At 40.8% G+C, this 16,577-nt stretch overlaps 1 protein-coding gene across 1 annotated transcript in view; it reads left to right on the top strand.

Moving 5' to 3' along the window:
* The window catches only part of FCHO2 (FCH and mu domain containing endocytic adaptor 2), a 136,306-nt gene that overhangs the window by 30,742 nt on the left and 88,987 nt on the right, over positions 1-16,577 (top strand). The window contains exon 3 of the mRNA XM_054715177.1: positions 14,318-14,392. Within this exon, the coding sequence (XP_054571152.1) occupies positions 14,318-14,392 (75 nt within the window). The remainder of the gene's footprint in view (positions 1-14,317; positions 14,393-16,577) is intronic.

Raw genomic sequence — 16,577 nt, 5'->3', positions numbered from 1 at the left:
TTCATTGAGCATCCTTGTAACTAGTGTTTTGAACTCTTCATCTAGGACAGTGGTCAGCAAACCGCAGCTCACAAGCCACATGTGGCTCTTTGGCCCCTTGAGTGTGGCTCTTCCACAAAATACCACGTGCGGGCGCACATTACTGTGCGATTGAAACTTCGTGGCCCATGCGCGGAAGTCGGTTTTCGGCCTGGGCGAGTCTATTTTGAAGAAGTGGCATTAGAACACACAAGGGGCCAAAGAGCCACATGTGGCTCGCGAGCTGCGGTTTGCCGGCCACTGATCTAGGAGATTGCTTGTTTCCATTTTGTTTTTTTTCCTGGAGTTTTGTTCTGTTCTTTCATTTGGGACATGTTTGTCTCCTCATTTTGGCAGCCTCCCTGTGTTTGCTTCTGTGTATTAGATAGAGTTGCTACATCTCCCAGGCATGGTAGAGTGGCCTAATGTAGTAGATGTTCTGTAGGGCACAGTGACAAGCCTCCCTGGTCACCCAAGCTGGGCACTTGAGGTGCACTCCCCTCCCTATGTGGGCTGTTCACACCTTACTCTTGTAGTTGAGCCTGGATTGCTGTTGGCACATCAGTGAGAGAGATTTACCCCCAGGCAGGTCAGCTGTAATGATTGGAGCTGTGCAGGTGCCCACCCCAGAGAGCAGGATTTACTTCAGTGGGGCTCTGGTGCTCATTGAATCAGCCCCTTGAGTGTGGATATGGTTGGGTGGTGATGTTTTGATGTGGTCTGAAGCCGTCCACTGGGTGGTCTGGTTCTGGAGCCTTCTTGGAGGTACAGGCCAAGGTCAGCCGCTGCCTTTTTTCTATCCGGGGCCACCGCACATGAGTAACAAAGTGATATGCAGATAGCTGCTACTTGTGCTGGCCTTGCAGGTGTCCAGGTGAGGCCCAGATTCGAACCAAGGTCCATTCCACCCCTCCTTCCAGTCTCTAAATCCCTAGTTGTAGGACTTTCATTCAGTCAGATTTCAGGTGGTTCTGAATGATGGTTTTTCTGTTGTTTAGTTTAATTTTGATGTGGTTGTGGGAGGAGGCGAGTACTGCATTTACCTACCCGTCATCTTGACCGGAAGCCCAGTAAACATTTTTTGATAGAATGAATCTCTTAACTTCACTATCCTAATCCAAGATATTATTATCTAATTCATTATTGTTGACGGAACTGCAGTGATAGCTCCTAACTGGTCTATCTACATTCATTCTTGTTATCCTGCAATTTATTCTCTGCACTATAATTGGAATACTTTTTAAAAACTGCAGATCAGTTGGTTACTTCTCCTGTTTAAACCATTTCAAACCAGCTTCCTGTTGCTCTTAAGGTAGACCTGCATAGTCTGACCTGAAACTGCTTTTCAAAGCTTAGGTTATACCAGTCTACTCTTTCCTCTCCAGAGACATTGGCCATATTATTGACAGGCTTCTTCTAGTCCAGGCTTTGTACATGCTTATTCCTGTTTTCACTTAGTTAATACCTACTTATTTTTTAGAGATCAGAATTGTGCTCACTTTTCCAGGAATCCTTTTATTAATGTCCTTGACTAGGTAAAAGCACCTATTATAATCTCTCTCAACATCATATAGCTTGTGATTATTCATTTTTGTTACTTGTTTTTTTTTGTTCCCCTATAAAGGGAACAGTATTTGTATAGTATTTTGTTGTGTCCCAGCACCTAGCACAGAGCTTGGTACATCTAGATACTCATATTTCTTGAAAGAGTTAATGAGAAAGAAAGTATTATGCACTAAGTATTTTGCATACATTATCTCATTTAACTATCAAAACTGATAAGCTGTCTTGGCCAGTGTAGCTCAGTTGGTTTAGTGTGTCACGTGCACCAAAAAGGTAACTGGTACTGAGAAGGCTAACCCCTATTTTTGTAAAACTACTGTTTGAAATTCTCTGCTATTAGATGGTCCCTTGCCTTTTGAGTCAACTCTGTTATTTTTAGACGGCCACTTACTTTGTAAATTAACTTTGCTTTCTAGCTGCTTGAATAATAGGGTAGATAAACTTGGCTGTCTGACCTTGTAGGCTAGTCATCTGACATAAGGTCTGAAAAAACCCTTATTTGGGAGACAAAGGGGGTGGAAAGATATAAATAGGGAAAGCTTCCTCCATGTTTTTGCTCAGAATTTGAAAAACATTTTTCTCTGAGCCCGCCAGCATAATAATAATAAAGTGGAACTCCATCTCTCTAAGTGTTGCTTGTTTTTTCTCCGGTCTTCTGTAACAGTATGATTCCTGGTTAGGGTACATACCCAGGTTGCGGATTTATTCCCTATCCTCGGGGTGGGTATGGGAGGCAACCGATATTTCTCTCTCACATTGATATTTCTCTCTCCTTCCCCCTCCCCTCCCTCTTCCTCTCCCTCCCTCCCTTCCTCCTTCTCTCCCCAACCCCCTTTTTTCTCTAAAGCAATAAAAATATATTTTAAAAAGACCAGAACTGATAATTTATTTAACCAGCCCCCATTTTACTGGGGGCCCAGTAAAGGTTAAATAACTTCCTAAGTCAGCCATTCAGACTTTTTTCTTCCTCCTTTCTTTCTTTAAGTAGCTTTATTGAAGTATAACTGACATACAGTATACTGTATATAGTTAAAGTATATAATTTGATACATTTTGACATATTCATACACTCATGAAGTTACCATAATCATGACAGTGAACATATTCATCATCCTCTTTGTAATCCCTCCCTCCTGTCCCTTCCCACCATCCCTAAGCAACCACTCATTTCCTTTTTTTTTTTTAACCCCACATTTGCTTCTGACATTTAGGTTAGTTTCTATTATCAGTATAAATTGCATCATGCAAAATATATTCTGTTGTCTGGTACTTTGACTCGGTATAATTATTTTGAGCCCTACCCTTTTCAGTTCAGTGAAGAGAGCATTGGCCCACAGACCTGGTCCGGGTTTTATTCCAGTCAAGGGCACGTACTTCAGATGCACATCTAGATACTCATAGTTCTTGAAAGAGTTAATGAGAAAGAAAGTACAGGACTGGCCAGAGCCTGTGTGAGAGGCAACCAATACATCTCTCTCTCTCACATAGATGCTTCTCTCTTTCTGTCTCTCTCTCTCCCTTCCATTCTCTCAAAATCAATGAAAAAGTATCCTCAGGTGAGGATTAACAAAAAAAGAAAAAGAAAAAGAAAAAAATTATCTTGAGATTCATCCATGTTGTTACATGTGTGTTAATAATTCATTCTTTTTTGCTGTTGAATAGTATTCCATGTATGGAAATACCACAATTTGTTCATTCATCTGTCAAGGAAGTTGTACCTATTTTTTGAACTTTGTGTTAAGTATATCAATTTAATCATATATAGGTATTTTTTGTCTGAGTCCTGTTACTCAGCAGTGTTTGTGAGATTCATTTGTATTGAGTTTAGTTTAATTCATTTACAATACTGTTTAATAGCAAATTGTATAAATATGTCAAAATGTAATTGCCACTGTTTACAGAAATTTGGATTGTTTTAAGTTTTTTGCTCTTGTAGATAATATTGCTTTGAATATTCTTTTAAAAAATATATATGTATATTTATTGATTTTAGAGAGGAGAGAGAGATAGAAACATCAGTGATGAGAGAGAATCATTGATAGGCTGCCTTCTGCACGCCCTCCACTGGGGATTGAGCCCACAACCTGGGCATGTGCTCTTGGCTGGAATCGAACCCGGGACCCTTCAGTTCGCAGGCCAACGCTCTATTCACTGAGCCAAACCAGCTAGGGTGCTTTGAATGTTCTTGCACATATGTCTTGGTGTACATATACACATATCCTATATAATAAAGAGGTAATATGCAAATTGACCATCACTCCAACACACAAGATGGCCGCCCCCATGTGGTCAAAGATGGCTGCCCCCATGTGGACACAAGATGGCCACCAAGGGGAGGGCAGTTGTGGGCGATCAGGCCTGCAGGGGAGGGCAGTTGGGAGGGACCAGGCCAACAGGGGAGGGCAGTTGTGGGTGATCAGGCCTTCAGGGGAGGGCAGTTCGGAGGGACCAGGCCTGCAGGGGAGGGCAGTTAGGGGTGACCAGGCCTGCAGGGGAGGGCAGTAGGGGGTGACCAGGCTGGCAAGGGAGGGCAGTTAGGGGTGACTGGGCCAGCAGGGAGGACAGTTGGGGGTGACCAGGCCTGCAGGGGAGGGCAGTTAGGGGCAATTGGGTCAGCAGGGGAGCAGTTAGGCGTTGATTAGGCTGGCAGGGGAGTGGTTAGGGGGTGATCAGGCTGGCAGCCAGAAGTGGTTAGGGGCAGTCAGGCAGGCTGGCAGGCGAGCGTTTGGGAGCCAGCAGTCCTGGATTGTGAGAGGGATGTTTGACTGCCCGTTTAGGTCCAATCCCACCAGGATCAGGCTTAAACGGGCAGTTGAACATCCCTCGAGGGGTCCCAGATTAGAGAGCGTTCAGGCTGGGCTGAGGGACGGACACACACACACACACACACACACACACACACACACACCCCATGCACGAATTTCGTGCACCAGGCCTCTAGTATATTTATATTAGTTATATGCCCTGCAGTAGAATTGCCAGGTCATAGAGTATGCATATGTATATTCTAGTAGATAAAGAATTTTCCAATGCTCTATATCCACTGAGCCAAACCAGCCAGGGCTCTTCTCATTTTCTTGACGTTATCTTTCTCAGAGTAGAAGTTTACATTTTAATGAAGTCCACCTTAATAATGATTTCTTTCACAGGTCATGTCTTTGGTGTTGTATCTAAAAAGACATCACTATATCCAAGGTCAGATAGGTTTTCTCCTGTGTTATCCTCTGAGAGTTTTATAGTTTTGTGGTTTACATTTTTGTCATTGATTTTCTGCAGTTTTACTAGGGTGTGAATAGGTGCAGATATTGTTTTATTTATCCTCTCAAGGTTTGTTGGGCTAGCTACATGGATCTATGGTTTGATATATCTTGTCAGTTTTGGAAAATACTCCACATTTTTATCTCTAGAGACATTTCTTCTGACACATCTGTTCCCTTTTTACACATGTTAGACTTTTGCTGTGTCCTTTTCCTTTATTTTTACATTCTTTTGTCTCTTTTAACTTTATTCCAGGAGATTATTCTCACCTCTCTTTTAGTTTACTAATTCTCCCTACCGTATATTGAATTTGCTGTTGACATAACTTTTTTCAGATACGGAATTTATATCTTGTTCAAATTTGCTATGGTTTCCTCCACTTTTTTTTTTTTAAACAGCAGAAATTTATTTTCTCACAGTTCTGGAGTCTGGAATGTCCAAAGTCTATGTTATAACAGGGTTTGGTATCTGATGGGAGCTCTCTTCCCAGCTTGCAGATCACTACCTTCTCTCTGTATCTTTAGATGGCAGACAGAGCTGGTTTCCTCCACTTTTAAAAAAAATGATTTCTAGTTCTTTTTGGAAATTTTTGATTTAATCTACTGTCTCCTTAAACATAATACATAAATTCATAAGGTCTAATTTTTTTAAATCTCAGCTTTTAGAACATTGCCAGTTTGTTCCTGTTGGGTTTTGTTAATCATGTCTTGTCTCCTACTAGAGGCCTGATGCACAAAATTCGTGCAAGGGGCTCGGACTTTGCAGTCCCGGCTGCCTTGGCTGGCCCTCACAGCCCCTTGCAACCTTGGCTGGCCCTCGCAGGCCTGGCTTCGTCCGGAAGGTTGTTTGGAAGGTCGTCCGGATGGTTGTTCTGCTGTTCGGTCTAATTAGCATATTAGCTCTTTATTATATAGGATATTATATAGGATGTGCCTGTGGTTTTATGAATGTGTATAAGCATCATGTAGGATCCAGTATCAAGATTTGAAAAGATATGGGTTGCAGTCCCTTTGAGGTTTTGTTTATTTATTTATGGTTCATCCTTACTCTTGAAGTCCCAATTTTAAGGATTTGGGATTTCCCATAATTCCCCTTGACTGGTCTCAATCTATAGTTTTGTCTCCCTTGCCCTGTGAGGCTGTGAAAAGCGCTGTTCCACTTCTTAGTCTTAGCGGCCTCTTCTAGATGCCCCCAAGGGAAAAGCTGCCCTACATATCGGACTCAATTCTCAGGTTATTCTTCACTTGGATCTTGGCCTACTGATTCTTAACTGTCTCTTTAGTTCTCGGATGCCTTTTAGTCACACACCTCTTCCTCTAGTTTTCCTTACTGGGAGGTTTTTGTATCAATTCACTATTTCTGGAAATTGAACCACTTCTTATTTCTTGATGTTAAAACTTATCCATTAAGATTAATTTTTTTTATGTATTAACTTTTTAGATGATTAAAGTACTACCTTTGTAATATAGTTTATTAAAAGGACAAAAAATTGAAGGAGCAGAAAAAAGTCACAGTGCCAGCAGTGAGAGGCAGATACTGTGAATAGTTCCTTTTTGTTGGCCTGTTAGGGGTGTGGGGTAAGGGAAGAGTTTGGAGATAAGCTTAGTTTGGATAATCTGAGTATGAGGTATTCAGGATATTTTAAGTAGAGTTATGCTTGAAGCATTTAGATATTAAACATGATTTGATGCAAGAGCAGTGTGGAGTTCTGGATTTGGACATTAAAAGCAGGAAGTTAGTTCAACCTATCAAAGTAAATGGAAGGGCAGTGGTGGTTATAGGCTGTTCCACTATTAAGGGTAGCACAGATTGAGAAGGGACAGGGTAATTACAGAGGTAAGATGGGACTTAAGTTTTGTAGTGTGAAGAAGGCCAATATATACAACAAATACTGTCTCATATGTTGTATATGTAGGTTATGTGTCTATGGGAAAAAATTTTTTACCTCATGCTTAATGGCTTTGGTTGATCTTTTTAAAAAATATATATTTTTATTGATTTCAGAGAGCACGGGAGAGGGAGAGAGAGAAACATCAATGATGAGAAAGAATCACTGATCAGCTGCCTCCTGCAGGCCCCACACCAGGGATCAAGCCCGCAACCCGTGCATGTTCCCGTGACCAGAATGAAACCTGCGACCCTTTAGTCCTCAGGCCAACGTTCTATCCACTGAGCCAAACCAGCTAGGGCTGATCTTTTTTTTAAAGCCTAAAATCCTATAAGCTGAATAGTAGTTATATAAGAAGGTATTGCAGTAGGAAATACTTGTTTGTGTTTTAGATCTAATCACAAAACAGATTAAACCTTGAAGTTCAGGATTTCAGACATGCTAATAATTAATATTTAGTATTGTGCAAAAGACTGTTATTAATCTCTTGTTCTAGTAAATGTGTATAATAATGAAATCACAATGTTGGAAATAAACTATATTAAGTACACTAAGTAGATATCCTATATAATAAAAGGCTAATATGCAAATTGTCCCCTCAACTAGGAGTTCGACTGGGAGTTTGACTAGCGGGCAGGGCCCGCTGGCCAACCACCCGCGGCCCCTCCCCCTGGCCAGCTCCGCCCCCAATTGCCCCCCACACCCCGATTGGGGGCTGGGCAGGCTGGCCAATGATCGGGGTGGGCCAGCTGGACCCCACCCGTGCATGAATTCGTGCACCGGGCCTCTAGTTAAAAATAAATGACTTTCATACTGAATCAGTTTACAGAGAGAGAGAAAAATACAAGAAGCAGCACTCTTGCATTTCTAGTTTAAATAACCATTGGTACTAAAGGTAAAAAGAGTGGTGACTTCATGTAAGTTTTGCTGGTGATCTAAATTATTTTATTTTATACCAGATTAGTTCTTTTTTTTTTTTTTCAATTTTTTTTATTAAGGTATTATATGTGTACATATCTTACCATTGCCACCCCCCACCCCACTCCCATATATGCCCTCACCCCCCAGAGTTTTGCATCCGTTGGTTATGCTTATATGCATGCATACAAGTCCTTTGATTGATCTCTTATCTCCCCTACCTCTCCCTAACTTTCCCCCTGTAAATTGACAGTCTGTTTGATGCTTTATTGTCTCTGTATCTATCTTTTTGTTCAAGTTTATAATGTTTTTTATTATCCATAAATGAGTGAGATCATGTGGTATTTTTCTTTCATTGACTGGCTTATTTCACTTAACATAATGTTCTCCAATTCCATCCAGGTTGCTGCAAATGATGAGAATTCCTTCTTTTTTATGGCAGCATAGTATTCCATTGTGTAGATGTACCACAGTTTTCTGATCCAGTCATCTGCTGGTGGGCACCTAGGCTGTTTCCAAATCTTAGCTATGGTGAATTGTGCTGCTATGAACATAGGGGTGCATATATCCTTTTTGATTGGTGTTTCTAGTTTCTTCGGATATATTCCCAGGAGTGGGATTACTGGGTCAAATGGGAGTTCCATTTTCAGTTTTTTGAGGAAACTCCATACTGTTCTCCACAGTGGCTGCACCAGTCTGCATTCCCACCAGCAGGGCACGAGGGTTCCTTTTTCTCCGCATCTTCGCCAACACTTGTCGTTTGTTGATTTGTTGATGATAGCCATTCTGACAGGTGTGAGATGGTACCGCATTGTTGTTTTGATTTGCATCTCTCGGATAATTAATGACGTTGAGCATGTTTTCATGTGTCTCTTGGCCTTCCTTCTGTCTTCTTTTGAAAAGATTCTATTTAGGTCTGTTGCCCATTTTTTTATTGGATCATTTATCTTCCTTTTATTAAGTTGTATAAGCTGCCTGTAGATGTTGGAGATTAAACCTTTATCAGTGATGCCATTTGCAAATATGTTCTCCTATGCAGTAGGCCTTCTTGTTGTTTTGTTGATGGTTTCTTTTGCTGTGAAAAAGCTTTTTATTTTGATGTAGTCCCATTTGTTAATTTTCTCTTTAGCTTCCATTGCCCTAGGGGCAGTGTCAGTGAAGAATTTCTTTTGGCATATGTCTGAGATTTTGCTGCCTGTGGATTGCTCTAGTATTTTTATGGTTTCCCGTCTTATGTTTAAGTCCTGTATCCATTTTGAGTTTATTTTTGTGTATGGCGTAAGTTGGTGATCAAGCTTCATTTTTTTGCATGTATCTGTCCAATTTTCCCAACACCATTTATTGAAGAGACTGTCTTGACTCCATTGTATGTTCATGCCTCCTTTGTCAAATATTAATTGAGCATAGTGGTTTGGGTCAATATCTGGATTCTCTATTCTGTTCCATTGATCTATATGTCTGTTCTTGTGCCAGTACCAGGCTGTTTTGAGAACAGTGACTTTGTAATACAGCTTGAAATCTGGTATTGAGATCCCTCCTACTTTATTCTTCTTTCTCAGAATTGCTGTGGCTATTCGGGGTCTTTTTTTATTCCAGATGAATTTTTGGAGAGTTCTTTCAAGGTCTGTGAAATATGCCATTGGTATTTTAATGGGGAGTGCATTGAATCTATAGATTGCTTTGGGTAGTATGGACATTTTAATGATGATGATTCTACCAATCCATGAACATGGTATGTTCTTCCATCTGTTTACGTCTTACTCTATCTCTTTTTTCAGAGTCCTGTAGTTTTCCGTGTATAGGTTTTTTACCTCCTTAGTTAAGTTTATTCCTAGGTATTGTAATTTTTTTGGTGCGATGGTAAATGGGATTGCCTTTTTAGTCTCTCTGTCTGTAAGTTCACTATTTGTGTATAGAAAGGCCATAGATTTCTTGGCGTTAATTTTGTATCCTGCTACATTGCCGAATTCATTTATTAAGTCTATTAGTTTTTTGACAGAGTCTTTCGGATTTTTTATGTACAATATCATGTCGTCTGCAAATAAAGACAGCTTTACTTGTTCTTTTCCAATTTGGATGCCTTTTATTTCTTCTTCTTGTCTAATTGCAATGGCTAATACTTCCAGTACTATGTCAAACAGGAGTGGTGAGAGTGGACATCCCTGTCTTGTTCCTGTTCTTAGGGGAAATGTTTTTAGTTTTTGTCCATTGAGTATGATGTTTGCTGTGGGTTTATCATATATAGCTTTTATTATGTTGAGATATGAGCCTTCTATTCCCACCTTATTGAGAGTTTTTATCAAGAAAGGGTGTTGGATTTTGTCAAATGCTTTTTCTGCATCAATTGATATGACTATGTGATTTTTATCTCTCAATTTGTTTATGTGATGTATCACGTTTATTGATTTGCGGATATTGTACCATCCTTGCATTCCTGGGATAAATCCTACTTGGTCATGGTGTATGATCTTTCTGATGTACTGCTGGAGCCGATTTGCTAGAATTTTGTTGAGGATTTTGGCATCTATGTTCATGAGGGATATTGGTCTATAATTCTCTTTCATTGTGTTGTCTTTATCTGGTTTTGGTATTAGGGTGATGCTGGCTTCATAGAAGGAGCTTGGAAGTGTTCCTTCCTCTTGAATTTTTTGGAATAGTCTGAGGAGGATAGGTTTTAGTTCTTCCTTGAATGTTTGGTAAAACTCTCCTGTGAAGCCATCAGGCCCCGGGCTTTTGTTTGCCGGAAGCTTTTTGATGACTGCTTCAATTTCGTCCATAGTTATTGGCCTATTGAGCTCTTTAGATTCTTCTTGATTGATTTTTGGAAGGTTATATTTTTCTAGGAATATGTCCATTTCCTCCAGGTTGTCCAGTTTGTTGGAATAGAGTTGTTCGTAGTATTTTGTAACAATCCTTTGTATCTCAGCGGGGTCTGTTGTTATTTCACCTCTTTCATTTCTGATTTTGTTTATTTGGGTCCTCTCTTTTTGCTTCTTGGTGAGCCTGGCTAGAGGACCATCAATCTTTTTTTTTTTTAAATATATTTTATTGATTTTTCACAGAGAGGAAGAGAGAGGGATAGAGAGCTAGAAACATCGATGAGAGAGAGAGACATCGACCAGCTGCCTCCTGCACACCCCCCACCGGGGGATGTGCCCGCAACCATTGTACATGCCCTTGACCGGAATCGAACCCGGGACTTTCCAGTCCACAGACCGACGCTCTATCCACTGAGCCAAACCGGTTTCGGCAAGGTCCATCAATCTTGTTTATCCTTTCAAAGAACCAGCTCTTGGTTTTGTTGATCTTTTGTATTGTTTCTTTGGTCTCTATGTCATTTATCTCCGCTCTGATCTTTGTTATTTCCTTCCTTCTGGTTACACTGCGCTTTTCTTGCTGCTCTTTTTCTAGCTCTTTGAGTTGTAGGGTTAAGTAATTTATTACCATTGTTTCTTGTTTTTTGCAATAGGCTGGTAGAGCTATGAACTTCCCTCTCAAGACTGCTTTCGCTGTGTCCCATAGATTTTGGATTGTTGTGTTTTCATTGTCATTTGTTGCCATGATGTTTTTTATTTCTTCCTTGATCTCTCTGGTGACCCAGTCCTTGTTTAATAGCATGCTGTTTAGTCTCCATGTGTTTGATTTCTTTGGATTGTATTTATTGTAGTTGATTTCCAGTTTTATGCCACTGTGATCTGAGAAGACCCTTGATATAATTTCTATCTTCTTGAATTTGAAGAGACTTTGCCTGTGACACAGCATATGGTCTATCTTTGAAAATGACCCATGTGCACTTGAGAAGAATGTATATTCTGTGGCTTTGGGGTGAAATGTTCTGAAGATGTCAATTAATTCCATCTGGTCTAGTGATTCATTTAGGATTGCTGTTTCTTTGCTGATTTTTTGTTTAGAAGATTTGTCCAGTGGTGATAGTGGGGTATTAACGTCTCCTACTATGATTGTATTGCTATTAATCTCTCCCTTGAAATCCTCAAGGAGTTTTTTTATGTATTTGGGTGCTCCTATATTGGGAGCGTATATGTTTACCAGAATTATTTCTTCTTGTTGGATTTCTCCCTTTAGTATTATGAAGTGGCCTTCTTTATCTCTTGTTATGGCATTTACTTTGAGGTCTATTTTGTCAGATATAAGTATTGCTACCCCAGCTTTTTTTTCATTTCCATTTGCCTGAAAGATATTTTTCCATCCCTTCACTTTCAATCTGTGTGAGTCTCTTGTTCTGAGGTGGGTCTCTTGTAGACAGCATATATATGGGTCGTGTTTTTTTATCCATTCAGCTACTCGATATCTTTTGATTGGAGCATTTAGTCCGTTTACATTTAAAGTTATTACTGAAAGGTATTTGTTTGTAGTCATATCTATTTTTGTGTCTGTATTCCTTCTTACCTGTTTATTTCTTCTTTTTACAGTATTCCCTTTAGCAATTCTTGCATTGCTGGTTTGGTGTTGATAAACTCCTTGAGCCTTTTTTTGTCTGCAAAGCTCCTGATTTCCCCTTCAATTTTGATTGATAGTCTTGCTGGATATAGTATTCTTGGATTCAGTCCTTTGCTTTGCAACACTTTGTATACCTCCTTACATTCACTTCTAGCTTGTTGTGTTTCTGTTGAGTAATCATTTGACAATCTGATGGGTGTTCCTTTGTAGGTAACTCTGTCTCTCTCTTGCCGCCTTTAAGATTCTCTCTTTATCATTTATATTTGCCATTGAAATTATGACATGTCTTGGTGTGGGTCTTTTGGGGTTGATCCTGCTTGGGACTCTCTGTACTTACGTAACTTTTATCTTTCCCATATCCGGGAAGTTTTCTGTCATTATTTCTTCAAATAGATTTTCTAATCCCTGCTGCTCTTCTTGTCCTTCTGGCAGCCCTGTTATACGCATGTTACTTCGTTTCATGTTGTCCCGAAGTTCCCTTAGGCTTTCCTCCTGCTTTTTAATTTTTTTCTCCAATTGCTGTTCAGATTGAGCTTGTTTCTGTACCTGATCTTCTAACTCACTAATTCGGTCCTCTGCTTCTTGTAGTCTACTGTTGAAACTTTCATTGGTGTTTTTGATTGTAGCTATATCACTTTTCATTTCTTCCTGATTCTTGCATAAGTTGTTTATTTTCTCATCCATCCGATGTATAAATTCCACGACCATTACTCTAAACTCCTTTTCGGTCATGTTGCAAGCTTCAGTTTCACTGATTTCCTTTCTTGGCGACTCCACATTTTCTTTCCTCTGTGAGTTATTTCGTTTCCCCATTCTGGCTATCACCAGAAAGCTCAAGCTTCCGTTTGCATGGTCCTGGGCCGTGTGCTGTGGGGACTTCGCTCCACCCGAGTTTCACTGAAGTGCTCTGACACTAGGATGTGTGGCTGTCTTGGTTGGTGGGAACCAGGCTTGCCCAGGGTCAGTGTCCCCAGTGTTCTGTGTGGTCTCGTGTGCACACTTAGAATCAGGGGCCCTGTCTGCACCACACTGTTGGTATGTGCCGAAAATGAGATCCTTAGCATGTGCCAGGAGTCAGAGTTTCCCTGTGTCTGCACCAAGACTCGATTGTCAGAGTCTCTGTTGCCTTGTGCGGTTTCTCGTTGAGAATCAGGGTCCCTGTGTGTGCATGCACCAACAATTGGGGTCGCTGGCTCTTAATGTGAATGCGTTGTGAGTCAGGGATCCCAGGCAGCTGTGTCCGGCGTGCCAAATTCCCTGAAGTGGAGCTGCGTCCTGTGTGTGCTCTCTCTACTGAGCCAAACCGGCTAGGTCGTACACTCTTAATTTCCTGAAGGTGAGCTGGCTAGTTCGCTCTACCGGAGTCCCGGAAGGGGGGCGGAGTCTGTCCTGCGCGCCAAATTCCCCAAAGGGGAAGCCCCTCCGTGCAAGCACTAAGATTCCCCGAAGGGGGAGCTGTGACCCGTAAGCCAAATTCCCCCAAATTCTCCGAAGGGGGCCCCTCTGTGCACACTGACAGATTTCCCCAACAGGGAGCTGCTTCTGTCCCGCGTGCGCCAAATTCCCTGAGGGGGAGCGAGTCCCTGCGCAAAGCTCTGCAGCTTGGGCAAGGGGCGGGTCTTTCAGTTAGTATGGCGCTGTCTGCGCGCCTGCGGGAAGGGGGATAGGCTCTTTGACTCATGGAATTCTGCCGGGAAGTCTGGATTCTTGTTTGTTGGTCTGAAACTGTGATAGCAGTTCTCTGTCCCCAGTGGCTGCAGGGTCCTGGTTTGTGTCAGAAGCCAGGATCCGAGTCTCAGGCAGCTCTGTTTCTCAAGATAGCGTGGTCTCCGCGTCAGCACCAGCCGCCGAGAAGTGTCTGCTTTGTGCGCGGGGCTCCGCTGTCTAGGACTGCCCGGTTAGGCAGCCCCTTGGAAGACGTGCAGAATCTAACTGATCCTAGCTCATACACACACACACACACGTCTACACTCTCCTCTATGGGTTCCTCACTCACACTCTCTCTCTCCCTACCTTCCTGCCGGTCGCCATCTTTTCAGATTAGTTCTTTAAGTAGATGTGCACAAAGGGCCAGAAATTCATGACCACATACTTATCTTTAGCATATACTTGGAATTATCTTTTTGTTTCTTCAGTTTTAATAGTATTTTGATAATTTTGCTATGTGTTTGATAATTAAAGGAAATATTATAATATGGAAATTTTATTTAACAGAGCCACAATAGAAGAGGTGTACTTCAGGTCAATGACAAAACTAGCAAAATCTGCAAGCAATTATTCACAACTTGGGTGAGTTAATTTCTTTGGAGAACTCTTTTTTAATGCTGATTTAGGCAAAGTTTTTCAGAATATTAGATTTCATTGAGGCTATAATAGCTCATAAATGTAAAATATATAATGTACTTATTTATTGACTTGATTGAAAATATAATTGAGCTTGCTGAATTACTGAATATAGTCAAAGTATGTAAAACTTATTTTTTGGCTTTATTAAATGACATAGTCATTCAGTAGTATAATTTGGAGATTATAAATATTAAGTGTAATGCATGTTATCCTAGTTTTCTGTAGGTTCATTTTTTCTCTAGCTTCATTTAAATTCTGCTAGATAGTGATCTTTAAAAACTCAAATGATTGAAATGTTAAAATTTGTTAAAAAATGTTTATGATTTTTATAGACTATTATTAAATCTTTTAAGGATTTGTATTGAAGAAGTGTATTTTTTGGAAAATGAATACTACTAATAAAAATATGTTTAAAATGAGATGTGTTCATAGCCATAACAACTCTGGGAAGAATAATTGTATAATTTGAAACATAACAATTCTGGAAGGAATACTTAGTCTGATTTAGTTATCTAAAGTTTGGGGAGAGGTATTTTAGCTCAGATGTGAAAATAATTTGTGTAACATTTATAAAGATTTTTATAGTGATATTTAGTAAAAGATTTCCTCTGTATATGGGTTTCTGATGCATCTGTGAACCCCCTGAAATTTAATGTAAAGTTTTGGGTAAGTATTATTAACTCATTTCTTTTATTTTTTATTTTTAATTTTTTTTATTTTAATAGAATGAACATTCTTTTTTCTTTTTTTTAAATATATTTTATTTATTTTTTACAGAGAGGAAGGGAGAGGGGATAGAGAGTTAGAAACATCGATGAGAGAGAAACATCGATCAGCTGCCTCCTACACACCCCCACTGGGGATGTGCCTGCAACCAAGATACATGCCCTTGACCAGAATTGAACCCGGGACCTTTCAGTCCGCAGGCCGACGCTCTATCCACTGAGCCAAACCGGTTTCGGCTATTAACTCATTTCTGATGAAGAGGGTCTATACCAGTTATCAGATTGACATATGGTTTTGCAATTCAGAAAACTGGTTAAGAACGACTATTTTATGAAAGTATTCTCTAGTGTCATTGAGTGAGTCTAAATAAAAGTCTCCCGACTTTGTGGCGTGGATAAAGAGGAGTTGTACGTTTCAGTTCATCCAGATGGTAGTGACACTGTCCATTATATAAGTGTTGACATATGTATATAACTACTAGAGGCTCGCTGCACGAAATTCGTGCACGAAATTCATGCACGGGTAGGGTCACTAGGCCTGGCCGGTGATCAGGGCCGATCAGGGCCTTCCGGCCGCCAGCGGGGCCTCCCTTTCCTGGCTGCTGGCTGCCGGCCTTTCTTTGTTCCATGCTGCGCCCTGGTGGTCAGTGCACATCATAGCAAGCGATAGAACTCCTGGTCTCCCGGGGGATCGGGCCTAAGCCAGCAGTTGGACATCCCCCTGCAATCCAGGATCCCTCGCTCCTTACTGCCCACCTGCTCGCTGCTCCTTGCCACTCGGCTCGCTGCTGCTTAGTACTGCTGCGGAGGCAGGAGAGGCTTCCATCACCGCCGCTGTGCTCTGCAGCTGTGAGCCCGGCTTCTGGCTGAGCGGCACTCTCCCTGTGGGAATGCACTGACCACCAGAGGTCAGCTCCTGCGTTGAGTGTCTGCACCCTGGTAGTCAGTGCGCATCATAACGACCGGTCATTGTGGTTGTTCTGCTGTAACGGTTGCTTAGGCTTTTGTTATATAGATTCATGTGTAATATTTAACCAGAAAAAAGTTGTATATATCAAACTTTTGTAAATGGAATGATGTTTGAAATTCCTTAAAGAAACCTGTATTTAAAGAAATCTTATGTTGAACTGGTTTTCTCTGTAAAGAATCCTTTTGTAAAGTAAAGGGACACTTCTATCTTATCTGGTTTGTGAAATCTAGACTATCATCATGTATCAGGTTTACATGAAGTGATGCACAAGTCTTTTGATGCTGTTGTGAGTGGATACATTTTAGTGTCTTTTTTTTCTTTCGAAATTTTCCATCTACTTGCCAGCTTTAGGGCTGATGAGATTTTAAAGTGTGAAATGATATCTAATCAGAACAATCCTAAGTGTTTTCTTTTTAAAGTATATATTTATTGA

This window comes from Eptesicus fuscus, chromosome 4, assembly GCF_027574615.1.
Source record: "Eptesicus fuscus isolate TK198812 chromosome 4, DD_ASM_mEF_20220401, whole genome shotgun sequence".
Classification (NCBI taxonomy): domain Eukaryota; kingdom Metazoa; phylum Chordata; class Mammalia; order Chiroptera; family Vespertilionidae; genus Eptesicus; species Eptesicus fuscus.
This window is presented reverse-complemented; position numbering and strand designations above follow the sequence as displayed.